General features: G+C 55.0%; 1 protein-coding gene across 1 annotated transcript in view; it reads right to left on the bottom strand.

Annotated features, from left to right (window-relative positions):
* Positions 1 to 25,482, bottom strand: part of SRCIN1 (SRC kinase signaling inhibitor 1) — a 46,265-nt gene that overhangs the window by 1,042 nt on the left and 19,741 nt on the right. The window contains exons 10-20 of the mRNA XM_068977472.1: positions 24,692 to 24,784; positions 24,397 to 24,440; positions 23,906 to 24,093; positions 22,606 to 22,781; positions 16,195 to 16,325; positions 15,930 to 16,077; positions 15,366 to 15,612; positions 14,685 to 14,919; positions 12,741 to 12,895; positions 12,290 to 12,442; positions 7,150 to 7,296 (exon numbers count right to left, since the gene is read on the bottom strand). Coding sequence (XP_068833573.1) covers positions 7,150 to 7,296; positions 12,290 to 12,442; positions 12,741 to 12,895; positions 14,685 to 14,919; positions 15,366 to 15,612; positions 15,930 to 16,077; positions 16,195 to 16,325; positions 22,606 to 22,781; positions 23,906 to 24,093; positions 24,397 to 24,440; positions 24,692 to 24,784 — 1,717 coding nt within the window. The remainder of the gene's footprint in view (positions 1 to 7,149; positions 7,297 to 12,289; positions 12,443 to 12,740; positions 12,896 to 14,684; positions 14,920 to 15,365; positions 15,613 to 15,929; positions 16,078 to 16,194; positions 16,326 to 22,605; positions 22,782 to 23,905; positions 24,094 to 24,396; positions 24,441 to 24,691; positions 24,785 to 25,482) is intronic.

Below are 25,482 nucleotides of genomic sequence, written 5' to 3' on the forward strand. Positions count from 1 at the left end.
GGGGGCCAACCCCTCATGACGTGTCTGGCACTCACAGGTCACCTCTGAGAGTCAGAAACAGCCGTGCCCCTTCCCCACCTCCGGCAGACCCCTGGCACCTACACTGGTCCTGGAGATGTGGGAGGGTTCTAGACCTGTCTGCATCTCCTAGAGGGGACGACCTCTTACAAATGCAGATTCCTGGACCCTGCCCCAGGATCCATCTGTCCTGTGAGCTCAGGCATCTGGGTTTTAGGCCAGCGCGCCACGTGATCCTGCCGCACAGTTAACTCTGAGATCACTTGGGTTAGGGTAACATAGACCAGGTTTTCTCCCTGTAGCTGCACCCACTGTCCCTCCCTGCCTTGCTTAGCTACTACTAGTGTGATAACCAAACTGCCCTGATTAAAGAGGGACGAGGACTGGAAGCCGAGTGCTGTGGCACACTGCCAGAGACGTCCTGCAGGTCCTGCCTGGGCATGGCCACGCCACTTCTCCTCGACCTACATAATTATCTGGCTGCTTGGCAGCCTCTATCAGATGCCTTGCAGCGGGGTGGGGAGGTGGAGAGCAAGGTGCCCCCCGCCACCAGGAAGGGAAGTGACCACAGGCATCTGACTGGCTGACAGTGAACAGCCTGCCCTTGAGGTTGCTGATCACATTTCTTCTACCACATGGGCACAGCGAACTATCTCTGGATTTTGCTCACCACACTGTGGTCTGCGGTCTACATTTTCCCCTTTATGAAAATCCAGGCATGAGTTCACTGTTTGGGTTTTCTAACTCCTCTCATCCTGACTGTGGCTGCTCACCCCTTTCTCAGAGGGGTTCCAGGCCCACAGTCCCCACATCCTTCGAATCATCCAGCCCTTTGTGGAACCCATGTGCCTGGCATGGCCTGTGCTGGAGGGGTCCCGGGACCCTGGCCTGGAGACAGACTCATTTAAAGACAACTAGGAGCTCTCTTACTCCCTTGTCACTTAACTGTGGGCTCCAGTCCCGCCCCTCCCCTCCCAGCATTTCCCATTTAGAGTCTTTTCTCCCAAACCCAGGGGGGCAAGGGGGCATGTCCCCTTCCTCCTGAGTCTCTTCACATCCCTCTGTGTCCCAAGTCAGCTGTTGGTTCCCTCCTGTTGGTCTTCTTTGATCTCAGCTTGCCTCTCTAGTTACGAGCTTTTCCCATTCCTTCCCTTTAGCATTTGTCAAGAGCCTCACTCTGTCCCAAACTTTGGTCTCTCGAACACCTCCCTCCCAGCTTGTGCTGCCCCCTGACTCCTGCGTTCACTCAAGCGAGGTGTCCTCATTGGGAAGATGCCCCCTCCCTGCTTTCCCATAGCTGGTGCAAGGCCTTTAAGCTTCATGGAGCAGCAGCGGTCACCAGCTTACATGGACACCCCTGCTTTTCATGGACACCTCTTCTACTTGCTCTGTGAGCATGTTTTGCAACATCCTCTCAGGCCATCTTCCCTTCCAGGAGAGTGCCCACCACTTTTCTGAAACTGAGGGAACGTGTCCAACTGTGCCCAGTGACCCTGTCCTGTGCTGCTCAGAGTTCCCAACTGATACAGCTGCTGCCTCTGAAGGTTTTCATTGCTTCCCTGTCACCAGCCAGTCCCCCCCCCCGTTGCTCTTAATTATGTCCAGAGAAAGAGCTTTGCCACCTTTGTGACAGGCAGAAACCTCATACACAGATGGTCAGCTTTTAGCTGGGGGAAACAGGAATCATTAGCCAGACCCACCCAAAGGGTTGAACCCCACACCCCTCCTCTTCCTGTGGGCCAGTCTAGCCCTCTCCAGGCACCCTGAGTGTGCTGACCTGTCCCTCCAGGCTATGAGACACAGATTCCCATGCAAGTATAGGTTATCTTGGGGCTTCCCAGGTAGCTGAAGAGTAAAAATTCTGCCTGCCAATGCAGGAGATACAAAAGACTCGGGTTCGATCCCTGGGTTGGGAAGAACCCCTGGAGTAGGATATGGCAACCCACTCCAGTATTCTTGCCTGGAAAATTCCATGGACAGAGGAGCCTGATAGGCTACAGTCCACGGGGGCAAAGAGTCAGACATGACAGAATACCATTACTCATGTAATAATAGATCATCTTGATGCTGCCAACCCGGTTGGTGCCTCCCCAAGGGTCATTCCCAGGGCCACTGTCCCCAGCCCACATGCCCTTCTTCCTTATTATTTGCCTGAATCAGGCACTGGGTTGCCAGAAGAGGCAGGGCTTCCTCTAGCCCGGGGGGGAATAGAACCAATGGCCCTTCAGGCTGTTCCCTTCTAGCCAGTGACTGATCTGTGGATGGGCAATAAGAAGAGAGGGGACATCAGTTGGGAGTCTCTGGGGAAGGTTCTCCTGCTTCTAAAATGATCTGTGGGGCTTCCCTGGTAGTCTGATGGTTGAGAATCTGCCTTGTAACACAGGGGACACCAGTTCAATCCCTGGTCTGGGAGGATCCCACAAGACACAGGGCAAGTAAACCCGTGTGCCACAACTACTGAAGCCTGTGTGTCTAGAGCCTGCGTTCTGCAACAAGAGAAGCCGCCACAGTGAGAAGCCCGTGTGCCGCAATTAGAGAGAAGCCCTGACTCGCTACAACCAGAAGCCCTGGCAACAACCAGGACCCAGCAGTCAGAAAAATTAAATAAGTCAGTTAAAGTCAAGCTTTAAAAAAGAAACGATCTGTATGCTTACAGCCCTGAAATGAAGGCAGCCGTACTGGGGGGCGGGTGGGAGGATGGGCCAACAGAACCAAAATAGAGAAGGAACCCAGGTCCTGATGTCCTTGAGTATATGAATTCCCCAACCCTGGAGCCTTACCTGATGCTTCTGATAAAACTTTTCCTTGCTGTTTAAGCCATTGTGAATTGGAGTTTCTATTATTTGTGGCTAAAACGACTCACACTGCCACAAGTGAGGCCAAAATTGCTCCCTTGATGTTCTCGTCAACAGCATCCCCATCATGAGTGGCAGCTCCCCCAAGGCTTGGTGGCGCCCACGAAGTTATGCTTCCCGCCAAAGCAGCAGAATCCAGCATTAGGACAGCAAGAGTTGCACCCGCCAAATCTGGCTTTAAGTCCCAGCTCTGCCACTTCCTAACTGTGCGACCTGTGGCAGGTATCTCCCTGGACCTTCATGTTCTCACCCTCTAAGCAAGGAATAACAGACCCTACAGCATCAGAATCAGGTTGAGATGCTGTTCACAGAGCCCAAGACCCAGTGCCTGCACTCAGGATGCAGGCAATAAATGGTAGCTGTTAGTATATCATTAGTATATTAATATTTCAAGTCTGCATTGTCTACTTCCACTTGGATTGGGCCTGATCACTGGCAAATTCATTCATTCATCCAACCACTCATTCACCTAGCCAACAAATATTTACTGAGTGCCTGCATGTGCTGAGAACTGTTCTAGGTGCTGTAGGCATGTTGCAGTGACAAAGTGGTTAATGCCCATATGAAGATATAAAGTTGTTCTGAGCATTAAATAAGACATATATGCTTAAAATTGGTACAGAAAAGGAGTGCTATTTTCTATTTTTCCTCACATTCCCAACTGATTTCTGCTCTGAGGCCAGGTTGGTCAACCCCGCCATCCCTTGGCTGACTGGCCTCTTGTTGAGTTTGGCCAATGGGGGTTAGGACGGGGTGGGAAGAGAGAAGGGGGAACGTTTCTTCTCTACTCCCTCCCCACTCGGTGTGTGTTGCAGGCATGTTGTGCCCTCTGTAACTATAGCGCCTACTGGTTAGCTCTCACAGGACTCCCTAAACTGTACACCCGAGGTCCCTCTCCCCAGGGAGGTCCAGCTTCCAGCTCTCACTGGTCCCTGAGTGCCTCAGCATCTCCTGTTGTTCACTTCATTGTAGCCTCATCACTAGAGTCATCCAAGGAGACACACTAAGTATTCAGCAGATTGCTTAGCCCAAGTAGAAGAGGGGGTGTTCAGTTTTCATGCCTGCACCAAGCCCTTGATCCTTGTCCCCTGGGAATCTGGTTCTTATCCCACCCCCGAATCTTTTTTAATGTAGTTATTTGTTCATTTTAGACAGCGCTGGGTCTTTGTTGCTGCACACTAGCTTTCCCCAGTTGCAGCGAGTGAGGGCTACTCTCTAGTTGCAGTGTGTGGACTTCTCACTGAGATGGTTTCTCTCGTTGTGGAACACGGGCTCTAGAGTGCACGATCAACAGCTGTGGAGCATGGGCTCAGTCGCCCTGAGGCATGTGGAATCTTCCCAGACCAGGGATCGAACCCATATCCCCCGTATTGGCAGGCAGATTCTTAACCACCAGACCATCAGGAAAGTCTATCCCACTTCCTTGAGCACAACATCCAAACACTTTTCCTCAGTCATTTCCCCTGATTTCTCTGTAATTCCAGGCACAGTTGTACCCCTTTCTCCACTCTTCTACCCCAGTTTCTGTGGCCCTGGCGCTTCTATTCTTCTCCCTTTCATCACTGCCAAGGCAGTTTGGAGCTCCTAGTGTCAAAGCCAAGAAGTGAGGGAGAGGCCTCTGCCCAGCCCCTGGCCCTGCCAAAGGGACCGTGCAGTCGAGCACAGCGGTGACTCCTCTTTGGAGAGCACTCTGTGGCTTTCGAAGCTATTTTCCACACCCAGTATTACAGGAGCTCAGAAGCCTGCCCCTGGGTTCTTGTCCCCATTGTACAGATGAGAAAAGAGCCTGCAGAAGGCAGAGGACTTTGACCAGGGTCACAAACAGAGCTGGGAGGAGCAGTGCCCCAGATGGAGGACGGAAGGCCAGGTGATGCAGGGCGGCTGGAATGAATGGAGGTGAAGCGTCAGGGCAGTCAGTGAGGCAGTTTTGATTTTTTTTTAAATCCAGCTGGGGCTGCAGGGCACAGGTGGCAAGCTGGGGCAGTGATACAACCCAATCAGCATTTAAAAATAGCCCTCCCCACCGCGCGGGTCTGGGAGGATAGGAGAGAGGTCACCGAATTTGCAGGGAAACCTCAGGAAGGCTTGCACTGGGTACTGACGCACTGGCTGCTTTGTTTCTCTGCCTCTTTATGATGTCTCTTTACTAAAACATCTCTGCAAGAAATGCAATACTTCATTAGAGAGAAGATGCTTTTTCTTAAAGAGAAAGCATTTACTAGAGAAGTGAAAGGGAGAGAGATACAGCCAGACCAGTCATGTGGGAAGAGAGAACACGGCATCCCTGAGGGAGGGGGTAGCTCAGGAGACCCGCCCCCCCGCTCAATCAGGGCATGGGTGGATGCCTGGGGCAGGTGACTTTCCCGAGGGGAGAGCAAGGGGGCAGGCTTGAGCTCAGAAGAGAGACCTGGGCCAGAAGAGATGGCAGCTGGTGCCCAAGGAGAGGAGTGTGTGGTGTGAGAAGAAGCTGAGGAGGAAGGTGGGCGCAGAGGAGTGAAGAGGTGGGCACAGGAGAGTCTCCCAGAAAGGAGCCAGGAGGCGGGTGAGGGCTGACAAGGGAGGGGGATGCTAAGGGGAGGAGGGTCCCATGGCCCCCAGTGTGTGGGGGGCAGATTGTTATGCTCAACACGCTGCAGAGAGGTGAGCAGACTGCGGTGTGAAGAGGCCACCGGAGACCTAGCCGAGCCCAGGCGTGAAGCTCGGAGTGGGCCCGGCCAAGGAATGAACGGAGGAGGGGCGATGGAAGTGACTGGAGGGGCAGGAGAGAGGGCAGCAGGCAGAGGAGCTGGGTGCCAGGGGAGTCGGGAGTCGGGGGTAGAGATGGGGATCCTAATTACAGAGGAGAGAGAGGCCCGCTGAAGAGACTGAGGCAGTGTGTGCCAGGGTAGAGGGGTGGGGGGTGGGGGGTGGAGGGTGAGAGGCGGAGGTGTCAGGCAGGCTGGATTTGAAACCCCCTCCACCGTGTGTCAGCTGTGTGACCTTGGGTAAAGCCTCAGTTTCCTCATCTGTCAAGTGGGGATAACAAGGCCCTTCCTCAGAGTGGGGAGAGTGCCGCGGGCTAACCAACGTGTGTCTGGCAGAATGTCAGCTGCTGTTCTAGACCCTGAGGAGAGACCAGCCTGGACAGGGCAAGGGAACACGGTGGTGACACCAAGAAGAGCTGGGGTGTGTCTGCGGACCCGCGAGGAAGACAGCGGGCCAGCGGGGAGCTAGTGAGGGGCCTGGCTGGCCCGTCTCCACTGGACTCTGAGAGAACCAGTGGGCCTGTGTGCCCAAGGTGGCTGCAGAGCTGTGTGGTGGGAAGAGCTTTGAGATTCTGGGGTCCCAGTCCTGGCTCTGCTGCCACCTTGCTGTGGGCTCTTGGGAAGTTCCCTTCCTTTCCTGAGCTGTCCCCTGGTCTGACAAGGAGGTGACTGGATTCACCCATCTCTAACCTCCTGCCTCTGAGCCTAGAACCTTCTTCAAGTCATAGCATCTGGACATTTCCTTCCCCCACTCCCACCCAGCACTTAGAATACAGGAGGTGCTTGGAAATACTGAACCACATGAGTGAACTAAAGGTCTTTCCTGACATCTAGGCCCGGGGACCACCCTGCATCTTCTGATCAGGCCACAGGTGGGCCATGGGTGAGGCTGCCACCTCTACATACCATCCTTTAATCTGAAAGAGGGTGCAGGACCCTCCCCACTCCTATGCACCCCGCTAAACCCAAGCACAGGACTGAAAAGGAGATGCAAAACTGGCTTCTCCCTCAGCTGGGAGGTAGCCTGAAAAACCAAGAGGGAGGCTGAGCTGAGAGGGCCAAGGAGCAGGTGGGACCTGAGCGCAGAAGGAAGGAGGCAGAGGAGGGGGAGGAGTGGCAGGAAGACCAGGAACAAAGGCCCCTCCCCCACCCCAGGGCACCGGCCTTAGAAGGGCCCAGGCATTGGGGTCCGCTCACTCCGCCTTGTCCAGGAGCAGCTGGGGAGGTGGTCCTCTCTGGCCCTGAGTGAGGGGCCTTCTGCAAGAGGAGTGATCAGTGATCTGGCTATGTTCTCAACCAGATCCTGAGCACGGGTACTGGAGAGAGGAAGGAGAAAAAGGTTTGAGGGACCAGTGGGGTAGTCCTGACCGGCAGGACCTCCCTGGACAGCCGCAGGATGGTGGGCACAGGAATACTGGCAGGAGACAGCCAGCGCCCAGCAGGAGTGCACAGCACTGCTGGAGGCTGGAGGTGAGGTCGGGGGTGGGGACTGCGTGGGGCCGCGGCCCTGCCCCTGAGGCGCCCAGGCTTACCTGCTGCTGGGCCTGGATCCTCATGTACTCGGCCCTCTGCTTGCCATGCTTGCCTTTGTCGGGGCTGCCTGCCTGGCCCTGGGCCGCCTTCAGCCGAGAGGCCCCTGGAGTCACCACCTTCATGGGGGGCACGCTGCCACCGCCGCTCTGCACGGAAAGGAAAAGGGTCAGAGCTGGAGATGGGATCACACAGGCCCCCTAGGTACAGTAGGCCCTCTGAGACCTGGAGAACCCTCCCCGGCTTCATACCCCCACCCAGGACTCAGGCCCACTCTCTGAGGCCAGGGTTAAGGCTTCCCCGCAGGGGAGAGGTCAGAACCCCAGTCAGATTCCCAGAACTCCCAAGTGAGAGTTCTTTTGTGGTTTCCTTGAGTGGCCCAGCAGCAGCTGGTGCCCTTCTGGGGAAATGGTTTTTAAAGTAAGGGTCCCTGGCATCATTCCCACTCCTGGCAAGGGGCTCCATCCTGGGCCCTGGAGAACATAGCCGAAATTTGGGAGACAGGTCTTTATGAAAGTGAAAGTGAAAGTGAAAGTGAAAGTCGCTCAGTTGTGGCCGACTCTTTGCGACCCCAAGGACTATACTGTCCATGGAATTCCCCAGGCCAGAATACTGGAGTGGGTAGCCTTTCCCTTCTCTAGGGGATCTTCCCAACCCAGGGATTGAATCCAGGTCTCCTGCATTGCAGGCAGATTCTTTACCAGCTGAGCCACAACGGAAGCCTAAGAATACAGGAATGGGTAGCCTATCCCTTGGCCAGCAGATCTTCCCGACCAAGGAATCGAACCCAGGTCTCTTGCGTTGCAGGTGGATTCTTTACCAACTGCGCTATTAGGAAAGCCCAGGGGTCTTTATAATTGCCAACAAAGTAGGATTGGTAGCCCCAGGCCCACATTTTCCTTTGAATGGGAGGATAGGGGCGAAGTCTCCCTAGAGATGGACCAGTCCAGACCCCTTGAACAACTCCAGGGACCAGGCCCGCCCAGAAGGGCTTTGGGGATCCAGAAGCGCAGGCAGAGAAACCAGAGACAGAGAAAGTCAGACAGGAGAGGAGGAGGGGAGTGTGGGGATAGAAAAGGGGGAAAGAACTTTATTTGTTGGTTTACAGATACAGAGCAAAGGGGAGAGGCCCTGGTCCCCACCAGAGCTGGTTAGGCTGATCCCCGGGCAAGCCAGCTTCCCAGCCTGCCAGGGGCTCTGCTTGCAAACTCAGCCTGGCACCAGGCTCCCGGAGGGCGGCGGGGCTGAGAGAGGCTAGAAGGAGGAGGGGGGCTGGCGTGGTGCTCCTGCAGCCCCCAACTCCCTCCAGCTCTGAAGACAGAGAGACTGGAGCGGCAGGCAGCCACCTGGGGACCAGGGGGCAGAGGTGGGGGGCTGCCAGGGGGCCCCGTGGCAGAGGCCAGGCCCATCTGGCTCAGAGTGGCTTCTAGCTCCCGGAGTGTCTCCTGCAGGCTGTCTGTCCGCTGGGTGATGGCAGCGCGCTGAGCCTTGCACTCCCCACTGCAGGGTGGGGTGTGGCGGCCAGAGTCCTTGCGGGTCTCCTCTGGGGGCATCTCTGCAGTGGAGGGTTCTTGGGTCCGCTCTGAGGCAGGTCCCAAAGGACTGGGGATCCCGGCTCCTCCCCTTTCTGGGCTGCAGTCCCCTGTCACCGGTGTCTTCAGGGCCGCCCCTTTCTTCTCTAGCATCGGGCTGTTCCAGGCCTGGGAAACCACAGCCACCATCCCTGGCGGGGCCGGTGGATTATCCCGGCCCAGGAGGCCGCTGGCCAGGGTCCGGGGTCGTGGGGTGGGGGTTGTTCTAAGCCCGGGTTCCTCAAGCCTGGTCTCTGGTGGGGAAGGAGGGTTGGGGGCACATTCCGTCAAGATGATCCGGGGGACAGAGAAGGGCCTCGGGTCTGCAGCAGCCTGAAGGGAGAAGAGAGATGAGGAAGGGTGTGATTCCTGTAACCAAACACCCCCGCGCTGGGAGGGGGGTGCATGTGGGTGAGCCCAGTCCCTTCCTGTTGCAGATGGGGAAACTGAGGCAGGGGAGGGTCCTGACTGAGTTCACCCAGCAAGTTAGAGGCAACGCTGGACTAGAACTCAGGCCTCTTTTCACCACACCCTATCGTCTCCACCCCCTGGCAAAGATGCCAATTTACTTAGAAGCACAGATGCGTGCGTGCTAAGTCACTTCAGTTGCGTTCGACTCTTTATGGCCCTATGGACTGGCAGCCCGCCAGGCTTCTCTGTCCGTGAGGATTCTCCAGGCGAGAACACTGGAGTGGGTTGTCATGCCCTCCTCCAGGGGATCTTCCCGACCCAGGGACTGAACCTGAGCTTCTCACGTTTCCTGCATTGGTAGGTGGGTTCTTTACCACTAGCACCACCTGGGAAGTCCCACTATACATGTTTACTTCTCAGCAGCCATGTTAAATTCTGGGAGCAGGTCTCATGGTTACTGCCAGGAGTTTGCCCATCTGTGCGATGGGGTAACAATGACAGAGGGCTGGTGGAGGATGAAATGAGCTCACGTGGGCATGTGCTTGGAACAGTGCCTGGCACGGTGTAAGTGTTTGATAGATGTTAACTATTCGTTACATAGAACTGAATGTCCAAGACCCACAGCCCCTTGAGGGTGGAGACCAGGTGTTGGCCTCTGACCTCAGAGAACAGGTCTGACATCCTCATCTTAGGCCAGAGATTCCTCGTTCCCCCACCCTGCTTCTGGAGCTTTCTCTGAGGGCTTCACAGCCACAGTGGGCAGGGCTCGGCCAAGTCCTCTGCTGCTCCAGGTTGGGCAAAGCTAGAGCACCCGCCTCTGTATGAGCGTCCCTGGCTCTGGCTTTTACGGGGGCACAGAGAGAGGCCCCCAGTCACCCCTACCACAGCTGAGTAAACTCTGATCTAACTCTGAGCGGAGTCTTATACCAGGAACTGCCACATATGCCTTCATCTTTAATCCTTTCTGTTCCCCATGAAATGGCTACTAATTTCACCACTTTACAGATGAGCAAACAGGTGTGTGAGGGGGTGTCCTGTAATTTACTCAAGGTCACTTACCCACAGCTAGCTAGTGGCAGAGCCAGGACTTGAACCCAGGAAGTCTGACTCCAAGTCCAGTACTCTTGCCAATAAAATGAGCCATGGGGAGATATGTGGGGGGCAGCAGGGACCCCCAGTCCCCCTCCCAAGGGAACCCACCCAACTCTGCCGCCTGCTTACCTGGATGTGGGAGGTGCAGAGTGGGAAGTCAGTGAGGGCGGCCCACGCCCACCCGGCTCCACTGCCTGCCGGCGCCGGATGCAGGGGGCAGCCAGCCCGAAGGGCCAGTGGAGGGGCTCTGCCCGCTGGGCCCCTTCAGGAGCTTCCAGGGCCAGAAAGGAGTAATGGCTGGGTGCAGCATGCCCAGGTGCTGAGGGCACAGCCGGCCCAGTGCAGCCCTGCCACACCACTCACCCCCAGACGGCTCCTTGGGCTGCTCCATGCCCATCCTCTGCCCAGCAGACAGCCTGTCTACCTGTTCACTGCCCATCTGCTCCCCCCAACAGGGAACCAAAGCACAACCAGGCCTCAAGCCAGGCTAGCGATCAGGTGAAAGCCAGCACTGTGGGCCCAGAGAGCCACACAAGACAGGTGACCAGGTGTGTGCCTCCCCAGACCAGAGGCCCTCCTGCTCCAACCTGACTGGGCAGAAGGAGAGATGCTCAGACCACTGCCCCCCGACTCCCCCTCCCCAAGCAAGTCCCCTGGGGTGCAGACAGTAGGTTACCCGCAAATTCCCAACAAGGAATAAAAAGGAAATAAGTGCAGCAGGACAGCAGCAAGGACTGAAGTTAGAGTGAAGGTAGAACTTCCCAATGCTGAAAGACAGAACCAGCAGCCAAGGAAGCACATGGATTTCTTCCATTCCAAGCTCTCTGACCAGGTGGGGCCATGGGGTGGGGAGAGAGGCTGTAAATGAGCCTTCCTCCTGGGTGTCCTGGCCCCGGGCACAAGGCATAGATTCTAGGGGGAGAAACAGAGCCCCCGCCTGGCACAGGCAGCAGAGTGGGGAGATGGGGGCAGGGACTAGGCAAGAGTTCAAGATGAAGTCAGGTTTTGAGTTGGGCCTAAAGTCATGTAGCAAGCAAGATCCAAACTCCAATCTTGGACCCAGGCAGAACCTGGGCTTCGATCCAGACCTAAAACTCTGGCTGTAGATCGGAATGAAATACCCAAGCCACCAGGGACCAGGCTCGGAATCAAGCCTGTAAGGAAATGCAGACCCAAGGGGCCACCAGATGCCAGGCTGCTGGAGTCTCGAGAGGGAAGGAAGGGTGATGCTCCTGTCCTGGGAGCGGGGAGGGGTGGTCCACGGGGTGAGGCTGTGGCAGTGGCGGGACTTGGGCACGTGACACATTCTGGCGGGTTAGCGTGAGAAGTGAGGAGAGGAAGCGTGGAGGCACAGGCAGAGAGAGCGCTGTGAGAGGTGGGGGGCAGCCCGTTACCTTCCACGTGGGGCCTGGGGCTGAGCCCCTGGGGGGGCCCAGGTCCGGGGGGGACAGCAAGGTGGGGATCGGCTGGCGGCGGGGCGTGGGGGGGAGGGGAGACACTGAGCTTCTTTCAAACACCTGGGGAGCAGAAGGTGGGGGCAGGTTTGGAGGAGGGGGTACAGGAAGGAGGGGTGGCCTGGGCGGGCACGGGGACCCTAGCCTCACTCCTTGGCCCCTCATCACGGCCACTGGTCACTCTGCCCTGCGATTCACCTCTTCCCAGAGGCCCTGGTGGTCCAGGTCTCCAGCCTCTCGGGGAGGGGCGCTGAGAACACTTGAGCCTGGGGGACTCACAGCACTGAGAGGGGCTCAAGGCACACGGATGGAGATTGTTAGAGCTTCGTTCTCAGAATACTAGGGAGTGGGGTTGCAGAGCAGAGGTGGTGTCTGGGCAGTAGAGGGTCTCAGAGATTGCAATAAAAAACTCAAACATGCAGGGAGGAACTTACACCCCCTCCCTCATTGTACAGTGGAGAAGAAACTGGGGCAAGAAGGACAGAATCCAGAACCAGCCTCAGTGGGGAGTCGGGAATCCAGCCCCTCATCCTAGCCTGAGCACCCCACCCTGAGATCCACATGGTAGGGAAAGGGGGGAAGCCTGGCTGATGACATGGGGACTCCTGACCCACCTCCAGCTCTGCGATGATGCGGTCCTCATCGTCCTCATCCTTGATGGCAGAGGCCATGATTGGGGGCGTGGAGGCCGGGCGGGCCACCTCGGACACAGTCCGGCGCAGCTTCACCTGGGGCTTCTGCACCTCCAGCTCCTCGGACTCGGCCTTCTGCAAGGCCCGGGTCTCATTAGACCAGGCTCTGTCTGCCTCCAGCCAGCTCACCTCTTAGGTCCTATCCCTTCCAGACCATCTCCCACCTGCCCACCTAGCTCGGCATTATCTGCCTGGCCCCTTCCCATGGAGGAAGCACAAGCCAGAAGCAGAGTCGCCACCAGCCAGCCTCCTTTCTTTCCTTCCGCTTCCTCTGAGAGAGGGGACCACTCCAGAGGGTCTCCAGAGGTCCTCTCAGGCATCCCTCCCACTCAACCCCACGTACCTGTCCCCTACCCAAGGTCGGGGGTGGTACCTTGATGAAGGCCGAATCCTTCTTGCTGGTGACCACGACCTCTCCAGTGCGTGTGGTGGTCAGGCCATGGGAGGAGGGGAAGCTCCGGCGGGGAGGGGGTGGTGGTGGGGACTTGGAGGGCTTCTCGGTGCGGTATCGGGGCACTGTCAGCTCATCTGTGGGCAGCCAAGGGGCTGGGGTCAGCTCTGGAGTCTGTGCACCACATCTGACTCCAAGGTTAGGGTAAACCTGGCTTCCTCCTCCAGGGAGGAGGAGAGGGGAAATCTCAGGGAAAGGACACAGGCCCTCTCCTCCTCTCCTACGTCCCCGTGCAATCCAGCCCCAAGCCCTGTCACTCTTCCGCTTACAGCACTCATCCCTTCTACTCAAAGCCTGGTCCAGGGAACAAGAGCACTGGCAGCACCTGGAGCTTGTTGGAAATGCAGAAGCTCAGGCCCCACCCCGAGCTGCTGAGTCAGAATCCACATGCCAGCAGATCCTGGGTGATTTCACATGAACATTCAAGTCTGAGAATCGCTACTCTAATCCACCACTTTCCCGCCCACCCCTCAGCTCTGCCCTGGCACAGATCTTCATCCTTCCTCCATTAAGAGAGAGTAGTTAGTACTATTGCAAGAGCCTGACCCTGCCCACCAGGCTCTCCCTGCCCCCAGTTCTTCCTTGGGGCTATTTCCTGGGCAATCTGCAGAAAAGTCACTCAAGCCTGACATTCCTCGCCCTTTGATCCCCCAGTGATTCCCCACAACCCCCAACCTCTGTGCCTGCCAAACTTTCAGCTTCAGCTCTGCTTGCTACTCTCGGGCCTGGACCCAGCTGAGCAACACCAAACACATACCTCCAGGCATTGGTACATGATGTTTCTCCCTGGAATGCCCTCTCTCACTGGCCAGGGAAATGCAAGACTCCAGTGAAAAGCCCCCTCCCATGGGAAGGACTTCCTGCCCTCTCAGGGTCTCCTGTAGAACAGCATTTAGCAGCTGCCTCCTATTTCTGGTTTACACACTGGGTATGGCCTGGGACAGATTACTTAACCACATGGAGCCTTAGCGTCCTCATCTGTAAAATGGGAATAATTACTGTATCCACCTCCTGGACTTGTTGCAAAATTATAAACATTAATACATAGAAAGCATTTCGGGCTGTTTTTGCCACACAGTAAGTGCCTGAAACACAGATGTTAGTATTATTCTACTACATTTTAAGCTCCTTGAAAGCAGTCATCTCCTTATCCCCAGCACCTAGCCCATGTGTGTGTGCATACTAAGTCACTTCAATCGTGTCTGACTCTTTGCAACCCTACAGATGGTAGCCCGCCAAGCTCCTCTATCTGTGGGATTCTCCAGGTAAGAATACTGGAGTAGGTTGCCATGCCCTTCTCCAGGGGATCTTCTCGACCCAGGGATAGAACCTGTACCTCTTATGTCTTCTGCACTGGCAGGCAGGTTCTTTACCACTAGCGCCACCTGGAAAGCCCTAGCACACAGTGGACACTTAACAAATATACAGGTGGCAAGAACGAATAAATGAATGAGTGACAACTGCCATTTCCTATTTGGGTTTCTGCTTCCCCTGTGAGCTCACAGGCTTGGGGAGCACAGGAACCCCGTCCACATCACTCAGGGCTGCACCCCATCTCAGCACAGCCTGGCTCCTGGCACACATGCTCGGACAAAACGTGCAGGGGGATGACCCTCTGGCTGAACTTTCTCATCCTCCCAGTGTGGTCCTCTCAGCAGTTGTGGGAAAATCCCTGAATGCAGTCCAGCACTATCCCATCCATCTCGGTCTTCCCTGAGTGACCAAGGGTCAGGCCAGCACCGTCCTTCTCTAATAGCCCACCCACAAAGATTTTCACTCCCAAGCACCTCCCTCATCAACCTGACAGTTCCTGAGGCTGGGGCTCCCCTCCTCTGGGCTCTTTGCAACCCCCTACCTGCCCCATACCTGAACCTCTCCTCCCACTGGGCTCCGTCCGGGGGGCTGCCTTCTGGCCATGGGGGGTCTTGGGGGGTTTGTGGTCCGGGGTGGGGGCTTGGCCTGGGTGGGCCTTGCTCGCACAGTCTAGGTCAGGGATGGCCTTCAGCAGCTCCGCCTGGGTCTCCTCCAGCAGCCGGTTGATGTCCTTGGCGCTGTACTGGGTCAGGGCTGCCCGCTTCTCCTCCCAGTCCCGCTCAGCAGCCTTGAGAGGAGGGCCAACAGTCAGCACTGAAGCAGCTGCCCTGCTCCTGGACTTCTGGGGCCTCAGTCACACATGCAAGGAATGCAAAGGAAGCCTCCCATTTGATCCGAGCCTCGGGCTTCTCTTGAGTATTACATGCCTTTGCTGCGAGCCTGGAATGCCACTTCATAACCAAGTACTCCCAGGAGAAATTTAGACCTGCTCTTAGACATTCTATTCTGTTTCACTGAGCACATAATCTTTTCTTGTGCTAACCCCGTACTGCCTTGATTATCATAGGTTTATGATATGCTTTCCTGCCTAGGAGGACTGATGTCACCCTCAGTATGCTTCTCAGATTCCCTTGTCCCCCAGGAACAAGTCCCCATGTGTCGGCACTGGCCAGCGTAGGTCGGTGGTGAGAATGTGTGAGCCTAGCTCCGGCCCCCCCATCCCGGGCCCAGCACCTCAACAGACACAGCCTTGTCCACGCTTCTCTTGCCAGGAGCGTCCAGGCCTTTGGAGGGGTTGCCCGCCTTGGGGGCTGGAGGGGCCCCCTCAGTTGGCCCACTCAGCTCGTGGAGGTTCAGCGGAGGGCTAGGGGGTGGCATTTCGAAGTCTAAGCTCTTGTTGAAGTCCGTCTCAGCCGTCATCTTCTTGGGGGACTGACTCAGGAGGTTGCTGGGGGGTGGCCACACACCCTCGTCCACTTGCCTGGGGTGGGAGAGTTGGGGACAGCTGTGAGGTCAGCAGGGTCGTGGCTCCCTGGGAGGGAAGCCTGGCATGGGGGAGGCAAGGTGTGAGGGGGGCTCTGGGATCTTGCAGGACAGATGGAAGGGCCTGGGGAGGGGTGACTGCATCTGGGAAATGGGAGCGCCAAGCCTGCAACATGCAAGGGGTCACAGGTCAAAGTGCAGAGCCAGTCAGCACACCGCTGACCTCTGTGGTGAGTCGGGATAAGGGATCTGGGCCCGGTGTGTGACCCCATGGGAAATCGCAGGTCAGAGATAGGAGGTCAGGGATAGAATGACCTTCGGATCTGGGCCAGGGTGTCCGTGACCCCCCGGCACCGCTTGAGTAGCCCATCCAGGCGCTGGGGCTCCTCCTTCAGGAACTTCACCGCCTCCACCTCCACACGCAGCACTACCCGCATCTTGCTCTGCAGGCCTGGGAAGTGAGCTGAGGCGAAGGGAAGGAGTGAGCGGGAGGAGGGAGCAGCTCTGGACAGTGGGGAGGACAGGCAGTGGGGTGGGGGTGCAATGCCTGGGGTGGGGCTGGGGGTGCCCCCAGGCTCACCCTTGAGTTCGGTCAGCGTCTCCCCGAGCTGCTTCAGCACCAGTGCCTTCTCTTCCAGCTCGGGCCCGGGCACCAGTCGGTGGTTGTGGGACACATCCCTCTGGATCTTCTCCACCGACTTCTCCAGGTCACTGCAGTCACAGAAAGACCTTTTCAGCCCCTCAGGCCCCAGCCCAGCCCCTTGAAACTGAATAGCTGGAAACAAATCAGGCCACTGCTCAGATCAAAATTAAAAGCCATCCACCAGGCCACAAGCCCAGGTAAAATCAGAAAGCCAGACCTCAGAGATGAGACTTCAGAAGCACTCCGTAACAGGTGCCCCAGGTCCTCGTGTTGAAGTTCTCATCTTTGGCAGTATCAGCCAGAATCTCCCTCCCTAGGACTCACACCCTCTGATTCTCATTAGCCAAGGACACAGCAGAGAAATTGGCAGCTTTTCAAAGAACTGGAGACAGGTGTGTGTGCTTTTTGGGGAGGCGTCCACCTTTTCTCAAATGATCCAGACACAGCCTCTTTCCTCAATGACAAAGCTGCTTCCTATTTTCAGATGGCTTATGCTGAGCTTGTGTCATTTTAACACCCTACATCTTTCTGAAATGTAAATCAGACCAAGTCACCACCGCCTGTGTTGAACCCGAAATGGATCCCGACATTCTGAGGGTAAAATCCAAACTCTTTAAGTGCAGCCACAAAGGGCATGGGGGTAGTAGCTGAAAATTTGGGTCTGGAGTCAGACAGATCCACATTCCAACCTGCACTCTGCGTGACCCAGAAGAGATCTTGGAGAAGTTACCGACTGTCTCCAGATCTCAGCTTCCTTATCCCCCCAAAATGGGGATGGTAAGAGTTCCTCCCTCCTGGGGCCACTATGAGGATTAAATGAGCTGAAAAGCAATTAAATGAGCTAATGCATGGGGTCAGTCCCTGGGAGCTGCTCTTATTTCCTCTCTAGCCACAACCATTTCCTCCCCATCTGGTTTGCTTCTGTTTCGAACCATCCAGAATTTCTCTGAGGTCCTTGTATGTGCTGCTCTCCCTGTTGGTCATTCTTGTTGTTTGCCACGCTAGGTCTCCATTGCGGCACGCAGGCTTAGTTGCCTTGACCAAGGATCAAACCCAGGCCCCCTCCATTGGGAGCGTGGACCTTATCCACTGGACCACCAGGAAAGTCCCTCTCCCTGGACTTCTATGATGCCATTTCGTCTGCCCAGAACACTCCATTACCACCACCTCCCCACCCCCCCCACACACACGTGTGACTAACTCCCACTCATCCTCTGGTCCCAGTGGGAAACTCTCCCCTTACACTTGGTGTTGGGGGTCTGCTTCCTGCCTGGAGCTCCTGTTTGCTGGGCTAAGCAGTTCTAGGCAGAAAATAAGATACCCTGTCTTTCTGATTCCTCTCTGATTCCCAGCACCTGGCAGGGTGCCTGGAGCAGAACAGAGGTCTGGTAAGTAATTATGGAAGGAATGAATAAGTGGAAGAAGGAATTACTGCCCAGGTAGGTCATCCCAGTCCTGCATCTGAGTCACTGATATCCCTGATCCACATGCAGGACATCACATACATTCCTGTCAAATCCCATCTGCTGGATTTCAGCTCAACAGTCCAGGAAGGAACAACTTTTGAATCTCATTTCTACCATCCAACAGATTTGCTCCCCCTCAAAGCTCTGTGTCATCAGCAAATCTTATCAGCATGCTTTATATATCTTCATCCAACTAGTGGGTGAAAAAACAGACCACACTGGAGCCAAGGCCAAAATCCTGTGTGTCAGCACTACCAGTTAAAGAGGTATCTTGTACTAAGTGCCTACAGCATGCCAGGCGCACATTCAGCCCCTCACTTTATCCTCACAACAAATCCTGGGAGTGGGAACCATTGTTACCTCCAGTTTACATACAAATAGTAGCTCAGAGTAAGAAATAGAGGAAAACAATAGAATGGGAAAGACTAGAGATCTCTTCAAGAAAACTGGAGATACCAAAGGAACATTTCATACAAAGATGGACACAATAAAAGACAGAAACAGCAAAGACCTAACAGAAGTAAAAGAGATTAACAAGAGGTGGCGAGAATACACAGAAGAATTATACATAAAAGGCTTAATGACCCAGATTACCACGATAGTGTCGGCACTCACCTAGAGCCAGACACCCTGGAGTGCAAAGTCAAGTGGGTCTCAGGAAGCATTACTATGAACAAAGCTAGTGGAACAAATAGCTCCAGCTGAACTATTTCAAATTCTAAAAGATGATGCTGTTAAAGTGCTGCACTCAATATGCCAGCAAATTTGGAAAACTCAGCAGTGGCCACAGGACTGGGAAAGGTCAGTTTTCACTCTAATTCCAAAGAAAGACAATGCCAAAGAATGTTCAAACTGCTGTATGATTGAGTTCATTTCACATGCTAGCAAAGTTATGCTCAAAATCCTTCAAGCTAGGCTTCAACAGTATATGAACCGAGAACTTCCAGAAAAAAGGTAGAGGAACCAGAGATCAAACTGCCAGCATCCACTGCATTATAGAAAAAGCAAAGGAATTTCAAAAAAAAAATCTACTTCTACTTCATTAACTACACTAAAGCCTTTGACTGTGTGGATCACAACAAACTGTGGAAAATTCTTAAAGGGATGGGAATACCAGACCACCTGACCTGTCTCCTGAGAAACCTGTATGCAGGCCAAGAAGCAACAGTTAGAACTGGACATGAAACAATGGATTTGTTCAACATCGGGAAAGGAGTACATCAGGCTGTATACTGTCACCCCACTTATTATTTAACTTACTTGCAGAGTATACATCATGTAAAATGCTGGGCTGGGTGAATCACAAGCTGGAATCAAGATTTCTGAGAGAAATATCAACAACCTCAGGTATGCAGATGACACCACACTAATGGCAGAAAGTGAAGAGCCTCTTGATGAGGTTAAAAGAGGACCGTGAAAGGTGAAAGTCAACTCAGTCGCGTCCGACTCTCTGCGACCCCATGGACTATACAGTCCATAGAATTCTCCAGGGAAGAATACTGGAGTGGGTAGCCTTTCCTTTCTCCAGAGTATCTTCCCAACCCAGGGACCAAATCTAGGTTTTCCACATTGAAGGCGGATTCTTTACCAGCTGAGCTATCAGGGAATCTCTTGATAGAGAGTGAAAAAGCTGGTTTAAAACTCAACATTCATAAAACTAAGATCATGGCACCTGGTCCCATCACTTCATGGCAAATAGACGGAGAAAAAGTGGAAACAGTGACAGACTTTATTTTCTTGGCTCCAAAATCACTGTGGATGGTGACTGCAGCCACAAAATTAAAAGATACTTGCTCCTTGGAAGAAAAGCTCTGACAAACCTAGACAGCATATTTAAAAACAGAGACATTACTTTGCCAACAAAGGTCCATATTCTCAAAGCTATGGTTTTTCCAGTAGTCACATATGGATGTGAGAGTTGAACCATAAAGAAGGCTAAGCATGGAAGAATTGATGCTTTTGAACTGTGGTGTTGGAGAAGACTCTTGAGAGTCCTTTAGACTGCAAGGAGATCAAACCAGTCAATCCTAAAGGAAATCAATCCTGAATATTCATTGGAAGGACTGATGCTGAAGTTGAAGCTCCAATCTTTTGGCCACCTGATGCAAAGAGCCTACTCAATGGAAGAGGCCCTGATGCTGGGGAAGACTGAGGTCAGGAGGAGAAGGGGACAACAGAGGATGAGATGGTTGGATGGCATCACCGACTCAGTGGAAATGAGTTTGCGCAAACTCCAGGAGATGGTGAAAGACAGAGAAACCTGATGTACTGCATATGGGGTCACAAAGAGTCAGACACAACTTAGCAACTAAACAACAAGTAGCTCGGATACTAAACTACATTCCCCAGCCTCCTTTGCATGTAGAAGTGCCATTCAAATAAGGTCTAGCCAATGGAATATGAATGGAAATGGTACATGCTGTTTCCAAGTCTGGCTCCCTAAAATCCTCCCATGTAGGCTCCTCCACACTCACTTCCCCTTCCTGTTGGCTGAAAGACAGAGACCCTGTGGGTAATCTTGGAAGGCACATATTGAAGACGTGCCTTATTGGAAGGCATCAGGCTGGGTCCCTGAGTGACTGCAGGGAGGAAAGCCATTAGGCCCCCCTTAGGCTCAATTAGCACCTCAGTCTTCCTATCATACAATCTGCAAAAGTTTGGGGGCCCATAACCTGAGCAGGCTCTGCAAGAAAATCCAAATCAGAGCAAGTCTAGACATTGGGATCAGAAAGTGGTGGGGTTTTCCAGACCCAGGTTTAGTTCTGGAACAGTTGAGAGGTGAGGACCAGGGCAGAACCAGCTACAAAATGTGAGATGGCCCAAAGCAAAATAAAGATTTTGCCCCTGATATAAAAATTAAGAATTTCAAGATAATGACCGCAGACCACTGAACCAAGTACGGACCCTCACAAGCATGGGGCCCCGTGTGAATAACAGGTCACATGCCTATAAAGTTGGTGCTGGGCTGGGCCATGTTACACTGCAAAGGCCAAAAGTCTCAGTCAGCGGAGGCTGCCTCTAAGGGCAACATCTAAACAATGCGCTTGGCTAGAGCTACAGGTGAATAAACCAAGCTGAGTGGAGCACAGAACCAGCTGTAACTTCCAGCAAGATGCCAGGGCAAAAGGAAGGGGTAGAGTGAAGCCGAGGAAGTGGACAGAGGCTGGTAAGCTAGGGCAGGGGAAAGGATGGGCCAGCAGGCCATCCAGTGCCTGGGGAGGCTATGGAAACTAGGCAAGGAGGCCCCTCCTGGTCAAGCCAAAGCCACTGCAGCACCGGTGTGCAGCCCAGTCCAGATTCCACCCCAAAAGCCACCTTCGAAGTAGATGGAGAATCCTGCCGGAAGCAATGTATCAGCCCCCAAGCTCTCTAAAGTGAGCAGTCAGAGCAATGGGTTTGATAGCAGGGCAACCCATAGGGAGACTGTGTATTCCTGGAGAACTGAGGCCCCAGGAAGCTGAGGACCAGACACCCATATGACAAGAGCATAAATACATTCTTTCATCCTTCCTGCCTCCTCTGTACTTTTATATTTCCTTTTATTTTCCTTTAATGTCTCAGTAAAGTTCCCTTTGAAAATTCCAATCCAGTTCCTCTGTGCTGAATAAAAAAGGGGGAAAAGAGGACAGGTACGTTAGGTCAATGGAATTCCCTGGGTGAGGGCGGGGGAGGTGGTGGTAGCCATCCGTCTACTTGGAGATCTGACCGGAGCTGTCACTCAGCTTTCACAGCAGGGGTGATGCAGTTGACTGCCACACCAGCTTATTTCCAAGTGAGATGTCCCCTTCTTTCATTTCAACCACAAGGGGTCATGGGAATCTTGCCCTGTGCGTCACTGAAATGAACATGGACCTCCAGGCTGTATGGGCTCGAGGCTGAGGAGCAGGGACCCTTCTCAAGGAGCCCCTTGCAAGTGATACAGCCAATTATGACTTTGGTGAGGAAGCTGGGTTCCTCTGAGCAGTCTTCTTTGGTTCTGAGTCATTGACCCGTAGAAGCCAAAGCCCCCTCTGGAAAGAATTGTGAAAAGCTTAACCTTGGGCACAGGTGATGAAGCTGAAGCACAGAGAAGGGCAGAAACTGCTCTGATGGCCCAGCTGCTCAGAGCTGGAGCTGGAGCTCGGCCCCTCATGCCCTGTGCTGCCAAGAGGGAGACCAGGCGAAGGAGCAGGGCCTCTGTCTCAGACCCAGGGACTGACCAGGGAAAGCTGCAGGGGGCTGGGACTGCTCACTCAGTGGACGGACAGCGGACAGCGGAAGGCAGCCTCTCCTTGCATCGGTGCCAGACAATGGAATCTTGGCCAGACAGCTATTTACTAAATTTGGATCAGAGGACTGTCTTCTGTTAACCCTTGCATGTCTAAGTCTTTGGGGGCGGGGTGTTCTCTATTCCTGGAGCCCTGTTTCAGCGGCAGTGGGATGGGAGGAGGGTTCTCCTTGGCTACATCTGGTCTAAGAGCTGGTGAGAGTGGCTACAGTGACCAAGCTGGCCCACCGGAACACTCTACTCGAGGATCAGTATGCAAGGATCACAGGCCAGAATGAAAGCAGGCGGAGGACAGAAGTGAAATCGGGCATCTGGAAACATGAGAGTAAGGCTGCAGGCCATGGGGAAGCCGGACCTTGGACCATTAGGGAGTAAGACCACAGCAAAAGCAGGCATCAAGCCAGAACAAAAGAAAATAGGACTCCTGCCAGATGGTCAAAGGTTTGTGGGTCACAGAGACATCAGACCACAGAGGAGATGAAAACCAGGCTTCAGAACAGAGCCACGTCACCTGGGAGTCAGAAAGAAGGGAGTTGCGCCTCCCCGTGATCCCAGGTTGCGGGCCAGCGAGGCGGCACTCCCAGCCCTCCCCGCAGCCGCTGCGCCCAGCCTCACTTGAGCTGCTGGGTAATGAGCTCCTCGTCGTTGAGGTAGCGCAGCCGCTCCTCCTCCACCAGGGTGCGCTGCCGCTGCAGCGGGTCCTCCTGCCGCCGCGCCGCCTCCGACACGCGCATGCTCAGCTCCGCCTCCGTGCCCTTCAACAGCGCGCGCAGAGACTCCAGGTTCTGTAGCTGCGGGACGCAGATGGGCCGGTGGATGGGGGTGTGAAAGAATGGAGGCGCGCTGCGGGGAGAGGGCTGGCAGGAGGCGGGCAGAGGACAGCCCGACCGCGGGGCGAACTCCACGGACGATACTGCTGCTCGGCTGTGGCCGTGAGCAGCAGCGAAAGGGTGGGGTGGTAGGGGTTACAGGCCGAGGGTTACTTTCTGGGGAAGCATAGAGGCAGGAGGCGAATGGCTTGGGGATGGTGGAGGGAGACAGGAGTGCCAAGTTGGGCAGTGCAGAAGGTGCGGCTGCTTCGCTGTGGCAGTTAGCTGCAGCGAAGGGGTCGGGGGAAGAGGACAAGGTTTCTGGGGAAATATAGAGGCCGGGGAATGGGGTAAGGGATATTTGAGGGCAAGAGATGACCCTAACAGGGCCCTGCCCACCTTGGGACTGCATGGCTGTGGCTTCGATGAAGGACTCAAGCACTGTGGTTTGACAGAGTTTCCTTGGCTGGGACCGGAACATAACTCTAACACTTGAACCTAGTTCTAAGGCCGAGTTGAGGCAGCGGTGGGGGGGTAGCCGACATCTTACCCATTGCCCAGATGGCAACTCTCTGCCCCTTCTCCAACCTGTCTCTATTCATTATTCTCACCTGATGGGCCCCGGGGCACTCTCGAGGAGCGGGCACACGGATGCCAGGCTCCTGACTGGTAGGACCATCTGCCAAGCAGAGTAGGCTGGGGAAGGCTGTGTGGGCTTAGGAAGGTAGCGCTGAGGGGATCTGGGGGAAAGGCTTCCGCCCAAGGGAGGGGAAGGGGGAAAGAATGGGAGAAGGGAAGGGGCTGGGACTGCCCTGAGGGATACTGACAGGAGGAGGGGGCTCAGTGGGGTAGGCTAGGGCTCCAGGAGGGCGGGAAGGATTCAGGGAAAGGGAAAGAGGGCACGCCGAGGGGGACACGGGCCAGGGGTGGTGGCTTGGTGAGGGAATAGAGATTCAGCGAGGTGACGGGAGTTCGAGGAAGGTTTCGGAGAGCAGCCCAGTAAAGGGGACTCGGGACGGGGCAGACTTGGGAAGGAGTTTCGGCAAGTAGGTGGGTTCTGGTAGGGCAGGGTTGGAGGGGGCGGGGCCCCGGAGAGGTGGTGGTACCTGGAGCTTTCGCAATTGCTGAAGCTGGCTGCGCAGGTCATTCGTGCTGTTTTGCAGGCCACGCAGGTGCAGCTGCATCTGCAAACGGTTGATGGCAGTGGGCTGCCCCGCAGGGGTGCTGCTGGCCGGAGGCGGGGGAGGGCCGGACACTGGGGTGGCCCCGCTGCTCCGGCTGCCTGACCCGCAGGCTGCAGACAGGGACCACAAAGATGGGAGAAAGGAAATAAACCGTGAGCTGGGAGAGATCGGGGTAAGTTCTTTCCCACTCGTGGCCCCACACAGTAGCCAGGGAGAAGCATGGCTCTGGCTCCCTGCCCCAACCAGTGGCCAGGCTTTCTGAGGGGAGCAAAGCACCAGGTGAGACATCTTGGGCTAAGGTGACTACTCATTTACCCATTGAAGCCTGGTGACATAGCCCCTTTACCGACTAGAAGACCAGAGAGGCTAAGAGAGGGCAAGGACCTCTGGGGGAGGGAGAAAGGGCCACTCACGTGCTGAGGGGGTGGCTGCTCCATTGGAGCCTTCAATCTTCTCACTGTGGTACAGGGAAAAGATGGCCATCACGGGGTCCAGGCTGGCCCCAGACCGTCAAAGCTGGGTAAGACTTCAATGTAAACTCCTCCAGTCCCCTGGTCTCAGGATGGAGTCCCCGAGAAGGGAAGGATTCACCCCGGGCACCATGATGAGACATGGGGAGAGCTGAGTCCAGGGCTCTTGGTGCTCACTTTCCCTTCCTCTTGCCCCAACCACAGGCCTTTGGCAGTGGTGTTGGGAACAGAACCTCACCTGGGGGTCTCAGGCTCCGAACCTCGCAGTAGGGCACTCTGCACCAGGCCTGTGAGGCTGGCAATTTGCTTCTCCATGGCCTCCATGCGCTCCCTAGGGAAGACGGTAGCCTTGATCAACCCCATCTCTGGGCATGGGGTCCCTCCTGCCCAGCCCCCCTCTCCTAAGATTGATAATTAGACAGCCACCAGCACACAGACAATTCAAAGGGCCTCAACACCTAAGGATCAAGTCCACAGCCCTCCCACACACATAACAATGGAAATGCCCTTCCCCATTTGACAGTCACCCTCTCCCTCTCCAGACTCATCTCTCATCACTAGCTCCCTAATGGACCCCACCCAGGCCTCTCTGGACCTCTGCACATGTATGCCTCCTGCTAGGCACGCCCTTCTCCCTACCTCTTCTCTGAAGTCATCCCAGAGTACCCAACTGCCTTAGAAGTACAACCTACCAAGGGAAGAACTTTTTTTTTTTTACTGTGTCTCCCCCACTAGACAGGGCAGGAGCTGGGTTTGCCCAACTTGGCATAAACAGTGCCCAGTGCAGTGCCTGGCACACAGGCCACAAGAAAGCTATGTGAATGTATCATTTCTCCTCACCTCTCAGTGGTGCTGCTTGAGGGCAGAGGGGGGCAGGTCAGTGCCATGGTTACCTCCTCCAGCCTTGCACCCTTAGCAATAAGCTGGATGATAGGCAAGAGTTCCCCAACTCAGAGGCTACTTAAAGAAATGTGCCCCTCTCATCCCCACTTCTTAAAAGCACCCCCTCCCCAGTGGACTTCAGCCGGC

This window comes from Capricornis sumatraensis, chromosome 8 (genome assembly GCF_032405125.1).
Source record: "Capricornis sumatraensis isolate serow.1 chromosome 8, serow.2, whole genome shotgun sequence".
Lineage (NCBI taxonomy): Eukaryota > Metazoa > Chordata > Mammalia > Artiodactyla > Bovidae > Capricornis > Capricornis sumatraensis.